This window comes from Diceros bicornis, chromosome 13, assembly GCF_020826845.1.
Source record: "Diceros bicornis minor isolate mBicDic1 chromosome 13, mDicBic1.mat.cur, whole genome shotgun sequence".
NCBI classification, from domain to species: Eukaryota; Metazoa; Chordata; class Mammalia; order Perissodactyla; family Rhinocerotidae; genus Diceros; species Diceros bicornis.
The window spans coordinates 26381145-26396310 of NC_080752.1; the positions used below are offsets into that span (position 1 = coordinate 26381145).

The following is a 15166-nucleotide window of genomic DNA, read 5'->3' on the forward strand; positions in this document are numbered from 1 at the left end:
GTGAAGGGGCCGGGAGCCACGAGGCTGGATGCACCCTGGAGGCGGCAGGGAGGCCATGGTTGCAGAGCTGCAGAGCTGTGCTTTGTCAAGACTGACCTGGCTGTCTGGGGCAGATCAGGGAGGGGAGACCCCAGAGGTGTGGGGGCCCCAGGACCTGGTAACTGCCAGAGGGACGAGACAGGTGGAAAGTGCTCTGATGGCTCAAAATGCACAGGTTCTCTGGTCATGAAGATTTGGAGGGGGACCAGGGTGGGGACAGTGCGCAGCCATGGGACAGCAGGGGCCTGGGTCCAAAGACAGGAATGCAAAGTCAGGCCCGCTCCTTCCTCCTTTCCGTGGGTGGATTTTGTTACTCTTTTTCCAATTTCAAGACTTAGGTATTTTTAACTTTTCTTTTTAAGTAACACAAGATCCAAGTTACCCACTTTTTCTCTGAGAACATCTTTAGCCATACCCCTGATTTTGATAAGAAACATTCCCCTTTTCATTATTTTCTAGATAATTTAGAAGTCTGGACTTTACTTTTTCTTTGACCAGAAGTTATCTGGAGGAGTGTTTCTTATCGTCTAGCTGGTTACGTTCTTGTTATGGAGGCTTAGGCTTAATGGGGCCCACAACGGGGAATTTATAATTAAAATGCTCTTTGTAGTCACATACATGATCATATTTTATAAATGCCCCCCTGGATGGTAGAAAAAGCATGTGTTCTCCGTGGAGTAGAACGTTCTCTCTCTCTGTGTCAGTAATGAATAAAACTAACATAGTAAATAAAATCAGAATGGTAACAATAACCAACCTTTATTAAGTACTCCCTACATGCCGGTTGCTTTCCCTGTGTTATCTCATTTAAGAAAAAGAAACTCTAAGGCCCAGGGAGGTTAAGTTAGGTGTTATCTCATTTAAGAAAAAGAAACTCTAAGGCCCAGGGAGGTTAAGTTAGGCAGCCGCAGTGCACAGTACCGGGCGTGCCACTGACACAACAGCTTCAGAAGTTCTGAGAAGAAGGGGCAGGTGGGGAATCAAGAGAAAGATCAGGGCCACAGGCCATTGTCTCAGGGAAGATGCCCCCGGGCCGCTGGAGCCTGGTGAGGACACTGGAGCGGGATGTAAACAATCTGTCGGTGCCACATGGAGGAGGCCACAGAGACCACAGGGCTGGGTGAGTCACAGGGAGAAAAGATGGAGCGAGGGAGGAGAAGAAGGCCCAAGACAGACTTGGGAGAACACCCACACTCAGGGCACAGGTGAAAGGAACGATTCAAGATTCAGGAGACCCACTGGAAGTCCTCGCCCTGGGTGTGGGAGAACCAGCTGGGAAGCATGCCACATGCAGACGCCTGGGCCCACCCGCCTTACTGAAGGCGTCTCGGGGAGGGGCCCAGCACCTGTGTCTCCACCAAGCCGCTCTGATGCCACCACAGTGTGGAAGGACCGTGGATTCAGAGTGTGAGTGCAGGAAACCTGAGGTCAGTGTGTCCAATGCTCTTGAGGGGTCAAGGTAATGGGGTGTGAGGACATAGTTGCTGCATTTGTTGAGACAAAAGCACTCTAGCCATGCGTTTCTAAGGGCCTGAACCATCAGGACCCCCTGGGACCCTCAGTATTAAGGAAACAGGCCCTGCTCCATGAAACCCTCCAGGAGAAGGGCCTAGGAGTCTGTGTTTTCAACAGGCACCAGACAACTGCTGAGGGACAGACATGTTTAGGAGACTGTTGTAGCCCCAATTCACTGCCACATGTCCCTGCATTGACCACCACCTCTGAGCAGGGGTAGTTTTTACTCAGAACCAACTGTGGTCATTAACACATGGCTCTTGTCTAAAACAGAGAAGCCCCACTTCCATTCCTCTCAGGCTCTGAAGATCTGTTCAGGACCTGGAGAAGCAACCAGAACAGCCAACATGGGTCCTGGGACAAGGGCCCAACAGGGTCCACCTCTGGGCTGAGAAGAAGAGACTGACGTAAGCTTCCCACGGTGTGCGAGGTGCTGGGGGGCCAGCCAGGCCCGGGTCCTCTGACCAAAGTGGTCCCGGAGCTGACCACCCAGAACAGAGCTGCCGCTGCCCTGACTTTCATTCCTTCACTAAAAGTTTCTAAGCTCCCTTCCTTTCCCAGTTTTTGGGGGCTTTCATGGAGTAATTAGAAGAGGACAACAGTCATCAACCGTAGGAACAAGGTTCTTGTCCTCCAGCTTTGTAAACAGTCAGCATGAAAAAGGGCTGGGGCTGCTTACTTAAGGATGTCTGAGAGAAAACAAGAGAGATTTCAGAGTTGGGAAATATTTTTAGGAGGGAAATACACTCTGTGGGCATTAGATTCCAGTAAGGTTCACTGTTCCCCAGCTGTGTCCTCTTTTCCAGGGTCAAACATTTATAGTAGCTGTTCCAAACCCAGGCTGTCCATCAGAATCACCTGGGCCTCCCCATGGTGTCTGGGCCAATTGGTCTGGGGAGGGCGGGTAATCTGTATTTTTGAGTGCCCCCATGATCCTAGTGGGCAGCAAGGATGAGACCACGGGCTGACAACCTCTTGGGAAAGTAAAGAGACCCACACCATGACCTTAACTTGTGCCAGAGGAGAGAACTAATAACTCGATATGAAGGATGGGCTGGCCAAGTGGGCAAAAACCTAGAAGAGAGTGAGAAAAGGGTCCAAAGCCCAAACGAGGGGCCAACTCTATGAAAAAGGAGGAAGGGAGAGACAGCAGCAGAGGAAGAAGCTCTGAGATACAGAAAGAAAGTCTCAGAAAGCTCGCCATGGATGCGACTCGAATTTCTTAATAACATAAGAGGTAAGACCATCTGCTAAGACTGTGTGCCTGGACGGGGCGGTCCCAGAGCTGCAGAAATCAGATCCGAAACACATGTAGCAGCGACTATTCTCAGGAGCAGTGGTGTGATCCCCAGACCAGCAGTACCAGCATCCCAGGGACACTTGGTAGAAATGCAGGGTCTCAGGCCCCTCCCAGACCTGTGAATACGTAGGGTGCTCAGAAACACTGAGGTAGGGCCCAGCAACATAGAGCAGTGACTCTGGAGGGAAGTCTTGTTGCCCGCAGCACTAAGCAGCAGTGCAGTAGAGTGGGGGTGGGGAAACACTCAGAAACTGCAAGCCATGCTATTTGTTGTTCAGAACCTGGACGGTCAGGGATGGGCCCTGGGACTAGAGGCTAGAATGAGGAGTGAAGATCAGGTTAGAGGGACGGGGAGAGGTGTGGCCACAGAGCGAGGGAGAGAATCTACAGTCCCTGGGTTTCTGAACAGAAACCTCAGAAGCTGGAAGATGATGCAGTAATGTCTCTCAGCCCTGCGGGCAGAATGCCATACCAGCCAGGAAACGTTTTCACACAAGCAAAGTTCAGAAAAACCACCCTTGCACTCCATGACAGTGAATATCCCCTCACATTAGCTCTCACTTTCTTCTATAGTAACTCCAGACACATCTGCCCAGCAGCCCCAGCCAGCAGATGTGGCCGTGTCACTACATCGGGCCAATGGCATCACAGCAAAGTGGTGCATGCAGAATCCTGGGTGTGCCCTCCATAGTCTTTTGGGCTGGAACACTGATGCAGTGATGTTCCATTGTGCACCACACAAAGAGGGCAGCCCCCAGGGACAGCAGAACACGGCAGAAGGAGCCTGGCTCCCCAGTACCATGGAGCTGCCAGATCAGCTGTGGACCTCTTACAACTGCATCCTTACATCAGAAACAAGATCTTTCTTGTTGAAGCCACTGCTGACTGGGGCCTCATCACAGCAGCTGAGCCTTTATCCTGGGTAATATATTACCTTTCATAGGAAGCCACTGGAGGATGTGTTCCACCAGGACTAGCAAAGAGAAAAATCAAAGATCCATGAATCAGGGCACCCAACCCAGTGAGAGGCAAAGGACGTCCCAGGAGAGCAGTTTAGAGCAGGGAACGAGCAGTCCAGTTTGAGAAGGACAGAGGGTGGATATCTCCAGGGAAATACTAGCACTGAGCAGTTATCTGGCAGGCCAGCGGTATCGAGCAGCATTTTACAGAGCTGCTGAGGGTGGGAATGACTTGGATGGATCCAATGACTTGGGTGGATCCACTCAAAGTAAGTGGAAAACGAGGCAGTAATGAGCTACCGCAGTAACAGAGCTGCACAAGCGACGCGCTCACAGTACTCTACTCGGCTCAGCCCTGAGCGGTACTTACAGACGCATCAGCCTGAAACCGAGGAGCCGGCAGACACGTGGGAACACTGAGTCATGCACTGGAAGCAGCAGCTGAAGCTGCTGGGAGTGGAATGCGGAGCGAAGGGAGGACACGGGGTAGCTGTGTTTTGTCAGAAGCCATTTTGGACCATTTCCACAGAATACTTTTGGTTTAAAATAATTAATTTAAAAATAAAAAAGTGCCAAAAAAAAATCCAAGGCCACTGAAAGTTCAGAAGTGAAGAATTCACACTGAAGACTCCTCTGGAGTCTGCCCCAAGTGGGGCCCCAAGCTGACCCCCAGGAACTCTCCCCCATCCAAGGTCTGGCCACAGCGGTGCTGCATTGGGGAGCATGTCTCCTTCCACCGCCTGGCAGGTCAAGAGCAGCGAGTCCCCCTCTCGGGCTGAAGAATCCGGAGAGAAACAGCGACGGGCCAGGGCCGGGCGAGGGGAGTCCCAGAGGAAAGAAATCAGAGCAAAGAACATCTCAGGACCCAACAGAAAGAGAACAAGACCTTTAAGGAGATGAATCAAACAAACAGACACAAAACCAAACACCACTTTTTTACCAAATTACTAAAAAGTGATGTTTCATGATATAGTTAAAATCCATCAACACAGAAAAAACACCTCAGGAAACGAACATACTTGCAAACAAAAACAATGAAAAGCACTTTCTCTATTTCAGGCGATTTTCATATTATTATTCATTTTATATGCCGCTACCTAACAGAGTTCTTTAATTATTTGAGTTATTTTTATCACTGGATCTCTTGGGTCGTCCAGGTATGTTACTGTGCCATCTGCAGAGACAGATAGCTTTACTTCTTTTCTGCCAATTCCTGTGTCTAATTTTTTCCTCCTGTTTAACTGCAGCGGCTAAAATCTCCAAAATGATGTTAACTGGGAGTGAGGGAGTAGGCACCTTTGCCTTATTCCTGACCTCAGGGGAAGGTCCTCTGAGCTCCCCCTTTGAGCAAGATGCTCACTTTAGAGCTCAGGTACCTGCATTTCATCATGTTAGAAAGTACCATCAATTCTTATTCTTACTGAGTGTTTTCATCAAGGATGGATGTCCAGGTGAGTTTATAAAAAGGTCTTGATTGTTGTATGAACCTAAACACCCCCACAGATCTCTGCTGGGTCCCCCTTCAGGTTGTACAACCAACAATGCGGGAGGGATGGGGGAGAGGAGAACAGAGAGAAAAAGGCCTTTTTTGGACTGAGATCCCAGCACTTTCAGGAGGTGGAAGGGAAGACCTATATTGATTCACACAGGACTCAGGGAAGGCAGAAGCCAAAAGCCAGGCTAGCGCTTCGGCACAGAGGCCCTTAAATTCAAAACCACAGAGATGCGGCCACTCCTCCTTCCTGGCGGGTCACAGAGTGTCCTCTGCAGCCCCGTGTTTACTCCCTGCCTCTCTTCTATGGCTCTCATGAATGATCGGAGGTTCTGCCCACGCACCCAGGAAAGGAGAAATGACCTGGCGGCCGACTGGAGTCCTGGATTCCACTGTAATCTTCAACCCTTCCCATATATCTTTCACCAGTTCAGCGTTGCCAACATCTGTGTGGTGTGTGTGTTTTTTAAGAGGCGGGGTAGGAGCTAGTCCTCAAGATCAAGACTACCCCAGGGGCCAGCCCGGTGGCATAGCGGAGAACTGTTCGTTCTCCGCTGCAGCGGCCCAGGATTCAGATCCCGGGCGCACACTGACGCACCACTTGTCAAGCCATGCTGTGGCGGCAGCCTGTATAAAGTGGAGGAGGATGGGCACGGATGTTAGCCCAGGGCCAGTCTTCCTCAGCAAAAAGAGGGGGACTGGCGACAGATGTTAGCTCAGGGCTGATCTTCCTCGCAAAAAAAAAAAAAAGACTACCCCACAAGTAAAACATCACAGGAAATGGGCTGGGGGGTAGCGTCTCAAAGACACATACAGTATAGAATTACTGAATGAAAGCCAAATTAGCATCCATCTCAGTTCACCATTTTCTCCTGCAATTGGCATCTACTGAATTACAGTTTAGAGAAGACTTGGATTCCGGTGATTTTAGATACCACTCTTGCCAACAGTATTCTCTCTATAGGGAAATAGAATAAAATCACACTTCTCGGTTGTTTCCAGCACGGGGTTTATTCCGTTCATCAGATCCTGGTGAGTTACCAGGCGCTCTAAGAGCTGATTAGGTTTGGTAAAATTATTAGGCATGTTTTTTCAAATCATAGGCACAAAACCCCTATGAAAATAGGCATTAAATATTATAAAGCCACTATAAACACTTCTTAAACACACATTAAAAAATGTGCCTGTATCGAATGAAGCAGCTCAGGCTCCGCACACAAACATGACACACGGCAGATTTCCAGGGGATTTTCAACAACCCGCACTCCTTGCACTTTGCTGATGCCTTTCAGCACGTGACAAAAGAAGACTGGACTTAGGAGTGTGGACTTTTGACGACAGAAATGCCACATTACTGAACTTGCAACATGTAGATGAAATAAGCAAAAGTTCACAGCATAGAGTTTCACAAATCAGGTAGAATGGAGCTCTATGAGGATCAAAGACAATTATCAGTGGTTAGAGAAGCCTGTGCTTCAGATGGTTAGGCTCAGAAAAGGGGGTACCCCCCCACTTCCAGGAGGCTGCTGCTACCTGCAATACAAGGGGTGGAGACATGCGGGCTGGTAAGGAAGGGGAGACATGAAAGGCTTAGGAGGCCACAGCTATCCTCAGGGTAGAAAGACACTCCGATTGTCACATACTTGCGAGCCTAGAAAATACCATTTGTTATAAAGTAGGCTTCCCTTGAGTAGGACCCAAGTTAATCAGATCTAGAGGCACTACAGCCAGCATTTAGTGAAAGAGGAAAACAATCATAAAATTGAAAAAAGAAATACACAGAAGAGGATCAGTTAAAAAAAAGAAACAACCTTTAAAAATATATCTCAAATCAGGACCCACTCTCTGATTCCGACAGGCCCAGGCCCCATTATCCCAAGCTTCTCAACCTGAACATGACCTGTGCCCCTTGTTCATGGTACAAGCATCTGCAAAGTGCCCCTTGGAGTCTGAGTGAGGCTCTGATGCCAATACAAAGCATAAGATTTAGCCCTGCTCCTGAGGCAACTCCTAGTAGAAATATCAATGTAACCCTACACAGACTGGTACCATTTGAGCAGGGTTTTGAAGGATGAATGGGAGTTTTCTGAGTAGAAAAGAAATGAGAGCTTGGCATTCCAAGCAATTGGAAATGAGAGCACGAATGGCATCGTGCAAGTGCCTGTTATGCCTGGGGAATGATGAATAGCTTGGTACACCCAGAGCAGTGGTGCCCACACTTCCGTCACCCACATACCACCGTCACAACCTCTGCTATTGTCTATACCACTTAATGACTTTTCCTCTTATGTTTTTCTTTAAATCAACTTGTTTTTTTTAAAGTTTACTTTAACCTTATCTGAGATGATAATATTCACTAAATTATGGATCTGATGTGCTACTTATATTTTCCCTAAGTCACAAAAAAATAACTACACACTATTGGGGGCCAGCCCAGTGGCGCAAGCGGTTAAGTGCGCGTGCTCCACTACGGCGGCCCGGGGTTCACCAGTTCGGACCCCGGGCATGCACCGACGCACCACTTAGCAAGCCATGCTGTGGCAGCGTCCCATATAAAGTGGAGGAAGATGGGCACGGATGTTAGCCCAGGGGCCAGTCTTCCTCAGCAAAAAAAAGAGGAGGATTGGCAGATGTTAGCACAGGGCTGATCTTCCTCACAAAAAAATAAATAAATAAATAACTACACACTATCATAGTAAAAAGTGTCCCTCTATGAACCTGGAGCTAAGTCCTCATGTGTTCCAGCCATGCTTCCCGAGCTAGGAACTTCAAGGCCTGCTGTTTAAGTGGAATCTGACCAAAAGAAGAAATAAATGCAAACATCAGAGGCAAAACCATTTTTAAGTAGCCAATCTGATAGTGGGTCACACTGTTATGACTCCCTGGGGACGTCAGCGTCCCCCAAAAGGCCCAGCCCTGGCCCATGGGCAGCAACTAAACACCTCGTGGCTTCAAGCTCCTAGGGTTGCGTGTGACTCTCTGTTAGGACTGTCATCCATATGACTTTCCTTTCCAATTTTAAAAACAGGTGCCGACAGTATTTCAGAAATTTATTATGGGGCCGGCCCCGTGGCTTAGTGGTTAAGTGAGCGCGCTCCACTGCTGGCGACCCGGGTTCGGATCCCGGGCTCTCACCGACGCGCTGCTTCTCCGGCCATGCTGAGGCCGCGTCCCACATACAGCAACTAGAAGGATGTGCAGCTATGGCACACAACTATCTACTGGGGCTTTGGGGGGAAAAATAAATAAATAAAATCTTTAAAAATAAATAAAAATAAATAAAAATAAAAAAATAAAATAAAAAAAAAAAAAGAAATTTATTATGCAACCTCTTAAAAGTGTAAATTTCTACTTCATTAAACACGAGAGTCTACACCGGGTCAGATGGGAGCATGGCTTCCTGGGGCTGATGAGGAGCCAGTGAAGGCACAGGGAGGAGCGAGAGCCACTTGTTTCTTACCTCCGTGCACAAAGCCGTGCAGCGTGCAGTCCGAAGGCCCCACCAGATGGATCAAGCTGGACTGGCTGTAGCTGACCGTGTTAGGCTCTGGAATTGCAAAGGAGAGAGATTAGGCCCCGGGACATCTGGATCCCACAGCTGAACGGTCTGCCAGCGCTGACGCTGCCCCGACGTCCGCACGGGCACCGACAGCGTCCAACCGCCATCAACTTCGAGAGGACTTCTCTAAGGAAAACTAGGGTCTCGAAACAGGCTCCAGTCGGGGAAGAGGGAGGCTTTCGAGGATTAATTCGCCACTCTGTTCGTGGGTCAGACCATTGTTACTCCCTGGGGACGTCAGCGTCCCCCGAAAGGCCTGCCCTGGCCCACGGGCAGCCACTAAAGACCTCGAGGCCACAAGCTCCCAGGATACAGTCTCCTGTCTGACTTTCATTCTCAATTTTATAAACAGGCTCTGACAATATTTCAGTAATTTATTATGCAACCTCTCAAAAGTTTAAATTGACACTTCATTAAACACAATGGCAGCTGGAGACTCAGAAGCTGAGAGAGAACCTGCAGATTCAGCCTCCGTGGACTCCACCTTGGGACTCAGCCAGCCCTCAGGCCCTGACGGGGCCCAGGAAGACACAGCACCAAAGGCCTGTCGGCTTTTCCCTCCCACCAGGCCAGCCCTCTTGGCCCCTGCATTCACCTCCCAGAGCACAGTCCCTCAGGCTGTCCCCCACTCACACAACGTGCTGCTGAAATATCTATAAGAGGCTGCATTAAAAAAAAAAAAAGATGAAATAAAGCCGTGTCTCCAGAAGGCAGACATTATACCTCAACACTGACTCTTCTGTCAGGGGTAGACCAACGTAGGGTCTTCCGAGCAGACTCCGCCGCTGTGCACGCTTCTACCTTCCCAAAGCCTTCCGGGCAGGGGTCACGCTCATTTGTTTCCTGCTGGGACAGCTGGTGCTCAGACAGAGTGGCCTATTCCTGCCCCAGCAAAACCGAGCTGCAAGCCAGCCCACCGGCCACCGAATGACTGGGACACAGCGCAGATGGAGAAAGGTTCTTTCTGTATTTCGCTTAGAGAAGTCTGTGCAAGAAGCACTGTCACTCAGCAGCTGAGAGCTGGCGGCATGAGGGCCGTCCCGACCCAGAGGCCGGTGCCTGGGGTCTCCTAAGCATCACTCCGAGACTTTGTCTGATGCTCCCCACATGGGATTTCAAACTGAGTGGTGGCCTGAAGGGGTCACAAAGCAGGAAAATGAGTTCAGGCGAGCCAGGGCATTAAGTATTTACTTCCACACTCAGAAATTTTCTATTTGTTCTCGAGCCTCAGAGCTTAGAGTGATGAGACTCAAGTTTCGAGCTCGTGTGTGAAGTGCCATCTGCTCCGAGAGGCCTCTGAGGCCAGGAGAGGAGCACAAGCACTGCTCGAGCACCTTGAGATGCTCCCGGCCGAAGGGCCCTCCCTTGGGTGCTTCAGAAGGGACGAAGTGGTTCTGACTCTGGAGTGGGAGTCTCATTTTTATCTCAGTCAGTTCCCGTCTCCGAGGGCTCTGGTGCCTGGCCTGCTCCCTCTGCCTTCTTTCCTGTTGGAGGCAGGCGCTGGCCGCCACATGAGGTCCCTTGTTCCTGCCTCAGGCCCTGCCGGGGGTGAACCCTTGCGCAGGGGGGTAGGAAGAAGCAGACTGTCATGGAGTCAGGAGCTGGTGGGCAGCAGCAGAGCAGAGAATTCCCTCCTGAGAGGCCACATTCTGGGGACTCCGCCATCCAGCCCACCCTTTTGGATGTAGGCCAAGTGGTCCTCGCAGGTGAGCAGCTCCGGGAGCTGGCGCACGAGGAGACTATCTAAAGCCAACCAACAGACAACATCAACAACTCCGAGCGAAGGGGCATGTGGGTAAAGGCTCCCAGGAGAGGAGCTCTGGGTGTCCCCTGCTGTCCCCTGGGACTGTAGTCAGTGCACATGACCTGTGGCTTTGACCCAAAGAAAGAGATGATCCTGCTCCCAGCTGCCCCTCAGCGCAGGCCTACCAAGACCCAGCTGCCCCTCAGAGCAGCCCGGACTATCCGAGACCAGGCTGGGCCTTGGGTCTTGGGGGAATGTAGCACGCCCTGAGCGGCTGCACGGGATGAGAAGGGAGGCCGAGAAGGAATCCAAGACTCTGCCCTCCCCAGTTCCTAACGTCACTTGGAAGTGGAAAAGACGTATCAGAAATCCTTGTTGTGCTATGGGAGGTGTGGGTAGTAGACCTTGCTAGTTAGGGTCCACCCAGGGCCACAGCTACACCGGCCTCAGGGGCCTCAGATGCCTGGACTCTGCCTGGGGAAATCGGTGGAGGGCCACAGCCCGAGGAGTCATGAAGGACGCCAACGAAGTACCTCGGCCACCACAACCCTCAGAGAAACACCGCCAGCCAGCGCTGCCTGGCCCACAATGCCCTCAGTTGCAAAGGACTGTCTCCCTGCAAAGCATGCGGGCGAGAGCAAAACGCCCCAAGAACCAAGAACCGTGAACATGCTAAGCTGCTTTCATTTGCTTTGTGTTCCTCTCACAAAAGACATGAAAGCAACTATTTTACAGCATGAATGGAAATGAAAAGCCTCAAATTTGGCCCAATCTCAGGAACTGCTTTGACCAGCTAAGAGATCTGTGTGTGGACAACGACAAAAGAATTTTTTAAAATTTCAAACAATGGAAAATTGCACACAAATATCTCTGTCATGCCATATATCTACTTATTCAAATGACAAGCCATTTGAAATAACTATAACAACCTAGCCAAAGACATGGCCCCAGTGTTATGCAGTAATGTTTCAAAATGTCAATTAAGCCACGTCTAATAATTTAATGTTCTTATGACTTGCATTGATGAGCTTTTAATAAGTGAGAGCACCAAAATTCTGACAGGGAAAAAAAGAATACACCCATACGCCCCAAGTCCTCCTTTCCTTGGCCGTGAACTGTAACCTACAGGGCTCTGCGTGTGAGGGGCTGTGTCTAATTTCTCTCGTGTTTGGTTCACGGTCCCTGGCACAGGCACTTCCTGGCCCTGGCCATCCTCAATGGCCTCTCTCCTGTTCTTTCATGTTCTGTTTCTGAGGCGAACCAAGGGAGATGTGAAGGGTATCTGCCAAGTGTAAGGTGAAGCCACAGAGATTTGGGGGTTATCTGCCAGTGTTGCCTTAAAAAATACATACATCAGCACCAGAAGTGGGGTGCTGCTCAAATGAAAACCTTTGTTTTCAGAGGCCAAGGAGACACTGTTTATAATCACCCTGGCTTAAAAGGGGGGGACACTGGTCAACCTAACAATATGCCCATGGAGCTACAACACCAAGGGACATGGCTGCAGAGGCAGAGTGATCAGTGAGCTGTGACTTTCTGCTCTTAGCAAGGAAGGTCAGGAAGAAATGAGCTCAAGAAAGAAACAGCCAGTTTGTAGGCAGAACTGCAAGTGAATAGAGTCCAGAAATTTGGGGCATTAAAAGACTGGGAAAGCCTATTGCTTCTGGACCTGGGACTGAGGGAGACTTTGAGACCAAAAGCCCATTAAGACTCAGCCTTGTGTCAAAAATCAGGTTAAGGGTATAGTCCCCCTAAGTGTGTCTACCAGAGAGCCTCAAGGAAGCCCCGTCGAGTTGAGAGAGAGGCGTGGGTGAGGAAGGAACACAACACACCAGGCTTGAACCTATGCCTGGAAAGAGCTTGGGGGTGGGCCTGTCACGTGGAACGACCTACTAAGTGTAGAAGGTGACTGAATTCAAGGCCTGGACTAAAAAGGCTTTTGACTGGTCAAGCCTTAAAATAACCTCTGGGTCCCCAAACTTAGAGGAGCAGGAGGTGGGCTGCGAACCCCATTCCCCGGAGCCCACTTTGGATGAGGTCATGGAGGGTAGTGGGCAAGGAAGAACCTTCCAGACAGCAGAGCCAGGGGCCATGGAGATCCCACCCGAGAGCGGAATCGGGGTCTCATCCAGGCCCTCCCCCACTGCCACCGCATCACACCCTGGCGGGTCTCATCACATCCTGTCCAGGGCCCCGTGTTATCCTCCTTTCCCTGTCCCACCCTGTGTAATGAGTGCAGACAGCTCCTCCTCTAGTTTATCAGCGACCGGACCACGAGGTACCGAGTCTGAACTCAGTGAAGACCACACGTGACCCACAACACTGCGCTCTGAGGTCATGTGGTGGCTGGACAGACTTCGGGTCATTGCCCTTGAGGGTGAGGTGTCCAGGGTGTGCAAAGAATGAAAGGGGACTTGGTGACAGGAAGGCTGGATGGGCAGCCTCGTCTCCTCATGATCCTCGGCGCACAGCTAGGCTACACTTCCCGCCTCCTCTGCAAGCTGCTCTCCCGCCAAAGGGGCATGAGGAGAAGTGCTACATGCTGCCTCCAGGCCCAACCCAGAAAAACCCCAGATGTGTGGGCCTCCTTGCTCTTTCCTCTTCCGAGGTAACCCCAAAAGCTATTTATTAAAGATTTGGACCTACAAGACTGAAGGGGCCTGAACGCCTGAGTACCCACCTTCTGGAGGAGACCCCCTGATTAGAAACACTCGATTTGGACTTTATAAGAAATAACCTCTACTGAGTTATGTACTTGGATTTTAGGGTGTAGCAGCGACCATGACCTTGACTGATACAGTGTCTAATCTTTGAACCTGCAATTGCAAAATGATGTCGAGAACCTGAGTTAGGTCCCCAGGGCAGCAATGGGTGAGATTCAACATGGCCATCAACAAATACACAACTCCCTTTTTCTGTGTTTCCAGCTGAGGAAACTGAGGCACAGAGAGGTTAAGTCCCCATGGAGGCAGAGCTGGGATTTAAACCCGGCAATCCGACTCCAGAACCTACATTCCTACCCCCTCTTCCCCGCCCCCGACTCCCCTATGCCTCACTCCCTCCCCAGAATGAGTGCTGATGGGAGCAGGATGATGCGGCCTGGCCAGACCCTGGGGAGAAGTCTCTCCCACTCAGGGTGAGCCCCCTGACGGGCACCGAGCACTCTCGTGATCGGCTCAGAGCTAATCTGCCTTCACGGGTAGCCAGGCATTGGCTGACACCAGGGACGCAGAGCCCGGGCCCAGCCCAAGAACCAGGCGCTGGTCTGACTTGCCAAGACCCCAGCTGCACTGGCGGGGGGACCACACTTCAAGGTGAACACTGTTTCAAACCCAAGGGCCAGGGATGAGGCAGGCACTTGAATTCATCTGAGGCAGGGCTGATTTTGCCATAAACCCAACAGCCCCAAAAACGGATGGTCAGTCATATGGCCAAAAAGTCCCTATGTGGTTAAAGCTGGACAAGTAACAGCAGTGGATTGAGGAGTTCAAAGTAAGTATATTTTCTCTTGTCAGATGGAGAACAATAAGATAAACTAGGATTTAAAGAACTACCAGACTCTCTGAAAAGACACCTGAAGGATGAGGTCGGCCCCTCATGGGGTTGCTAGGCAACAGTCCTGACAGCAGAAATCCGGTTCTGGTTTCAAAAGTGATGGAGAGTGGCAGATACAGGGAGTTTCGGGCGGATGGTGGTGGGGATGAAGGGCCAGGAGGGTAGCAAGTCTAGGACCAACCCCACCTCATCGGGGCAGGGAGGGGGCTCCTCTCATGGGAAAAGGCACGAATGTTAGCAAGACCCCACTCTGCCCTTCCCTCTGAGCTGCTGGCCCTGTTGACACAACCACAGCCGCCAAATCCAGCCCACGCCGAGCCACCACCACACAGGAGATGGTGGCTGTCCTGGGTGAGCCCAGCCCCGCTCCAGGCACCGGGAGCCCCACTTGGAGGAGACCAGCCCCACTCTGCCAGGGTGATGCCGGTTCCACCAGGAGACTAAAGGCAGAAAGGCAGATGACGGTCAAAAAGACCAAAGAATGGATACGCGATTTCCTTAAGAAATAGTTAAAAGCCAGTCCCTAATCCAATCATCTGAGAAAGATGCATCTTTATTGGAACATAAAAAAGGAAAAAAATAAAAGCTTGTAAAAATCTACCAAGAAATCTTGCGATTCAGATTGCCACCTTTGACTAATACCCCTGAAGAATAATAGAGCCTGAAAAATATTACCCGTTAGATTTACAAACAGAGGACAACAAATGGAAAATAATCTCACGAGTGAAGGAATTTAAACTGATTGAAAACCCTGAGTAATTTTAATTTCCCAGACGGTCAGTCAAAGGAGTTAAAGCAGGATTAACCTCACAGTTCTCAAAGCTGAGACTCAGCCCTCGGCCCCAGCTCCCACCCCAAACACTCGCCAGAACTCGCACACAGAGTGGGGGGTCCGAGCAGCCCCACATGCCACCCAGCGCCTCCTCCCAGCTCCCCTCCTTGCCTCTGTTGGGCTGACACTGTCTCTCACCTTCTGTCTCCCATAAGGACACTGGTCTCTGGC

The 15166-nt window shown here is 50.5% G+C and overlaps 1 protein-coding gene across 2 annotated transcripts in view; it reads right to left on the minus strand.

The window, feature by feature from the left end:
• Positions 1-15166, minus strand: part of ACOT7 (acyl-CoA thioesterase 7) — a 119251-nt gene that overhangs the window by 46333 nt on the left and 57752 nt on the right. For both annotated transcript variants that reach the window (XM_058552769.1, XM_058552768.1), the window contains one exon: positions 8766-8852. In XM_058552769.1, the coding sequence (XP_058408752.1) occupies positions 8766-8852 (87 nt within the window). The remainder of the gene's footprint in view (positions 1-8765; positions 8853-15166) is intronic.